The 4,609-nt window shown below is 60.1% G+C and overlaps 1 protein-coding gene across 1 annotated transcript in view; it reads right to left on the minus strand.

Moving 5' to 3' along the window:
• Window positions 1-4,337, minus strand: part of ANKMY1 (ankyrin repeat and MYND domain containing 1) — a 34,583-nt gene extending 30,246 nt beyond the window's left edge. Inside the window, exons 1-3 of the mRNA XM_023521079.1 lie at window positions 4,089-4,337; window positions 1,428-1,668; window positions 455-598 (exon numbers count right to left, since the gene is read on the minus strand). Coding sequence (XP_023376847.1) covers window positions 455-598; window positions 1,428-1,668; window positions 4,089-4,264 — 561 coding nt within the window. The 5' untranslated portion in view covers window positions 4,265-4,337. The remainder of the gene's footprint in view (window positions 1-454; window positions 599-1,427; window positions 1,669-4,088) is intronic.
• Between the last annotated feature and the right edge of the window lie 272 nt (window positions 4,338-4,609).

Here is a 4,609-nt window from a genome sequence, read left to right on the forward strand (position 1 = left end):
CTGTGTCTTCACGTGGCAGGGCTTATACGACTCTGTGCTTTCAAAGCCGTCAGAACTGTGTACGAACGTGGGCGGATTTCACGGTAAATTGAACCGTAATAAAACGAGAAGGGAAAAGGTATCTGTATCTGCAAAACCAGGAATGTTCTCTGAGGGGAAAAAAAGGCACGTTTCAAAACAATACACACAGAATGATCCACTTCACGTATGGAAAAGCAAATATTCAGGTGCGTTTGCTGTTCAGTCAAAATATGTACACGACCTGCTGGTCCCCGTCCCTGCTCTGCGGTGGAATAATGAAGAGGCTTTTGATTTCTTCTCTTTACGTTTTCACCGTCATGTACGTTATTACTGGTACTATTACAATCATTAAAAATAAGCAGCAAACTTCCGCAGAACCTAGATAATCGTTTTCGCCCAGCGGACGGCACGCATGGCAGCCCCGGCCCCTCACCTGGAAGAGCCTCGCCTTCATGTACATGGTGCCATAGCCTTCTCGGTGGCTGAGGTAGAACATGCCAGTGAAGCTGGAGCCGTCCGGCCACATGTAGGTGCCCACGCCGTGGCGGTGGTCCCGGTAGAACTGCCCGTGGTAGGACTGCAGGCAGAGATGCTGTGACGGGGGTGCCGCCGGAGAAGCTGCCCCGCAGCCCGGGAACCTTACAGGACACGCTCCCAGCTGAGCCGCCACGCCGGCCAGCAATGAATGGGTCTGACGTGGGTCACGCCCCGCTAGTCGGCAGTGCGGGCACTGGGCGGGCAGAGGGGCACCGGGCTGGGGACCGCCCATCCTCGCCTACATTTGTACTGTTGTGGGGAGTATCAGAGTCTCCCCAACTAAAAAATATCCTACGTTGCAAACCGTTTATGCAGGGCTGTGGGGGGATCCCTAACCCCAGCAGTGGGGTGACCGTCTCTGTGCTCCCCTCCACCCCACAACCCCCATCTTCCTGCTGGCCTCCGGTGGAGCGCAGCCTGGGGACCCAGAGCTCCCTGCCAGGCTTCCCCTCAGCCCCCCACCCCCGTCTTCCTTCTGGGGAGAGCCTGGTGCCCAAACCTCCCACCACTGCGAGGGCAGTCTGGCCCCGGGACACCCCCATGCTGGGCGAAGAGAAGCTAGCCGAGGACTACAGAAACAAACGCTGGACAAGGGTCACTGATGTCCTGCATTCGGTGACAAGCAGCACGAGCTCAGGTTCTGCCCTTCCAGCCTCTGTCCTGGCCACGTGAGGTCCGTGGGCTCCTCAGAGCTAAGGGCACGTTCCAGGCATTTCTCGGGTAGGAAAGACATTGGCCCTGCAGCCCTCCTGCTGACAGACCTGCCAGCTCATGGCGCACCCCTCGGAGGAGAGGCATGCACCCGGGGGACGACTCCTGCCGCTGGCCGCGCCCTGCGGGTGACCGAGGAGGTGGCATGTGCCTCTTACCTCGCCCGTAGGCCACGAGAATTCGCCATATCCCAGCTTCATGTCCAGCCCGAACTGCCCTCTGTAGACGCAGCCGTCCTGCCACTCCTGCACGCCCTGGACGAGCTGGACGTAGGCCTCCTTCAGGTCCAGCTCCCTTCGGGAGCCCTCGGACTCCTGCTCCTCCTCCTCCTCCTGCTCCTCCTCCTGCTCCTGCTCCTCCTCCTCCTCCTCGGGGGCCTCTGGGGCTTCTGGGGCGTCCCTGGGGGAGGCAGTGGGGGTGAGAACCGCACCGGCTGCAGTCGTCAGAGCGACTGTGTGCTGAGAAGCACCCACCGCCTCATTTCATCCTCCCAGCACCCCCTGGGGCAGGTGCTGCTGCCCTCCCCCTCTCCAGAAAGGGAAACTGAGGCAGAGGGGTGCGTGACTGCCCAGGGTCACACAGGAAGCAGAAAGCACAGTAAGCGTGTGGCCCGGTGTCCGTCTGTCACGGGCAATGGCTGTGGTACCCCTGGAAGCAGACGGTCACCCCACTCGAGCCGGTTGCTGGGCGAGCCTCGTCTCCCTCATCTGCCCCCCACCCCGAGCGCCCCCTGCAGGTCTTTTCTCTCGTGAGCCGGCCACACCGTGCCGCACCGTGCAGAGCAGGCCGGGAGGCAGACACAGGGCAAACGCGTGGATGGATGAATGTCTGACCGGGGAGAGGAGGCTCCGGACGGAGGGTCGACCTGAGCGGCCTGAGTGGCGGTGAGTGGACTCGCAGGGGATGGAAGGGTGCGGAAGAGGCGGGTGCTGGGTGAGGGGCAGGGAGCACGGGCCAGGGAGGGCTCGCTCCTTCCCTGTTCCTGCATTAAAGGGGACACGCCCCTGCCCTGTCACACACACCCCCTACTCTGAAGGCCTCCCTTGGGGTACTGCGTCCGGGTCTCTCTGCCTAGGCCTGTGCCGCTGGCCGGCCACACACCGTGTGGGAACCCGCACGCTCTGAGCCTCCTCCAGCAGACGGCCCTCAAACGCCAGCCGCAAGCCACAGACACCAAAGCAAGCACCTGCCCAGCGAAGGGGGATTCGGCTGCTGCAAACGCAACCACCCCTGTCTGCCGCGCCGTTGATGCCTCCAGGAAGAAGCCAGGAAGGACAGACGCCGCATGCAACCATGAAGTGCGGGGCTCTGACTTGGTTTGTTTTTGGTTTTTTGGTGGGTTTTTAATTTTTTTGCTTACCTGTGGGTATGGTTTGAATTGTGCCATCCCCCCCTCAAAAAAAATTCATGTGTGGGAGTCCTACCCACCCCCCAGAACCACACAATGTGACTTCATTGGAGATGGGACCCTTACACAGTGATCAAGTTAAAGTGAGGTCGCTAGGGTGGGCTCGAAGCCAGTGACTGCAGTCCCCTTTTTTTAAGGGGGAAGTTTGGGTACAGAAATGCACAGAGATGATGTGCAGACATAGAGAGGAGACGGCCGTCTGCACGCCTGGGGACGGGCCTGGGACACGTCCCACCGTGGCCTCAGAGGGACAGCCCTGGCCACACCTCGGTCTCCGGCTTCCCGCCTCCGGAACTGAAAACAGTGCATTTCTGCCACGAAAGCCGCCCAGTCGGGAACTTCGCCACAGCCCTAGCAAACTCACACATCAGTATTTTCTCATTTTTCTGCATGAAGCACATATTACTGTTAATAAAAATATGGGGGAAGGATAACTGACAGCGAGAACAGAAGAAATGAAAAGTATTTCGAGGTTAAGCAAGAAAATCATCACTGCAGTCAGTCAGCTGTAAGGCCCGCTGCAGGGTCACCAGGAATGGTCAGCTGGCAAGGTGGGCGAGAGTTTGGCCACTCAGCTCTGCCACCAGATGGGCTCCTTACTCCCTCGTGACTCAGTTTCCTCATCTGTAAAATGGGGGCGATGTCGGTCCACTGGAGCTGCTGTAACAAACACCACAGCTGGGGGCTTAAACAACAGACGTGCGTTCCTCCCACTTCTGGAGACTGGAGCCCCAGGTCGAGGTGGGGGAAGGCAGACCTCCGTGAGGGCTGGCTTCCACTGCGTCTTCACGTGGCGGAGGAAGCTGTTGGTCCCCTCTTGTCCTTCTTATGAGGGCACTAATGCCATCGGGGGCCCCACCCCCACAACCCATCTAAAACTAATTACCCACCCCAAAGCCTCCTCCCCTAACACCATCACAGAAGGTTAGGGCTTCCACATAAAAATTTCGGGGCTGGGGGACACGATTCAGCCTGTCATAGGGACAAACACAACGGGTTACAGAGTGCACTTCCTGAGACCCCAAGGTGACGCTCCGAGGGCAGCACCTGGCCTACGCAGGCCTGCGATGCGTCAGCTCTCACAGCAGCCACGTCCTGTGAGAAAGCGGGCAACCCGGCCCCCGATGGTGTAAAGCGAATGTCCCTGGGGCCGTGAGGCCGTGACGTGACAGGAGCAGAGTGGGCAGGCCAGAAGGGAGGTTCCGAGGTCAGCTCCAGGCCCTGCTACCCATTAGGGTCATTTTTCTCAGGGGCTGTTGACACGACATGGTTTTTCTGTTTCCCCAGAGACTCATTTTTGAAGAGATAAAAGAACTTGCAGCTAATTTTTAACACTTGCCCCAAAGCTACGTCCCAGCTAGGTCTGGTCCCCAGGGTGAGAGTCAGACCTCCCCATGGAGGGTCCCCACACCTTCTGAAGAGCCTAGAGCTCTCCGGGGTCCCTGGGGCCTCAGAGGCAGCGGGCTCGCTGCCCCTCGCCTCCAGCTGGTCACCGTCTGGGACTTCATCCTGCAAGAGTGAGGAACGACCACTTTCCATGTCTCTCGTCTTTGAACCTAGAAGCAAAGTGGGGAACCACAAAGCCATCAGGGGCCTGGCGGGCACTGCAGACTGCCCTCGCCCCGCTGGGCTCCAGGAACAGGCCCCTCCCCTAATCCGGCCCCGCTCGGGGCCGCGCCCCTCCGTCCTGTAGGAATCCAGGGAACCTGCAACCGCTCCGAGGGCGTTGTTGTCCCTCCCATAGGGCGGGAACCACGGGAAGCCCCGTCGGGGCCACGCGGCAGAGTCAGTCCTGCGCCGGGAGGGGTCCACAGTCAGCGGGCTCCCCCTTCCTCCCGGGCCTCAGGAGCCAGTCCGGCGGGGCCCGGTGCGGGGACACGGCCCCCACTCAACCCCACACTCATAGCCTCTCACGCACGTCGGGTCCCAACT

The sequence above is a fragment of the Pteropus vampyrus genome, unplaced genomic scaffold (genome assembly GCF_000151845.1).
Source record: "Pteropus vampyrus isolate Shadow unplaced genomic scaffold, Pvam_2.0 Scaffold291, whole genome shotgun sequence".
In the NCBI taxonomy this organism is placed as follows: domain Eukaryota; kingdom Metazoa; phylum Chordata; class Mammalia; order Chiroptera; family Pteropodidae; genus Pteropus; species Pteropus vampyrus.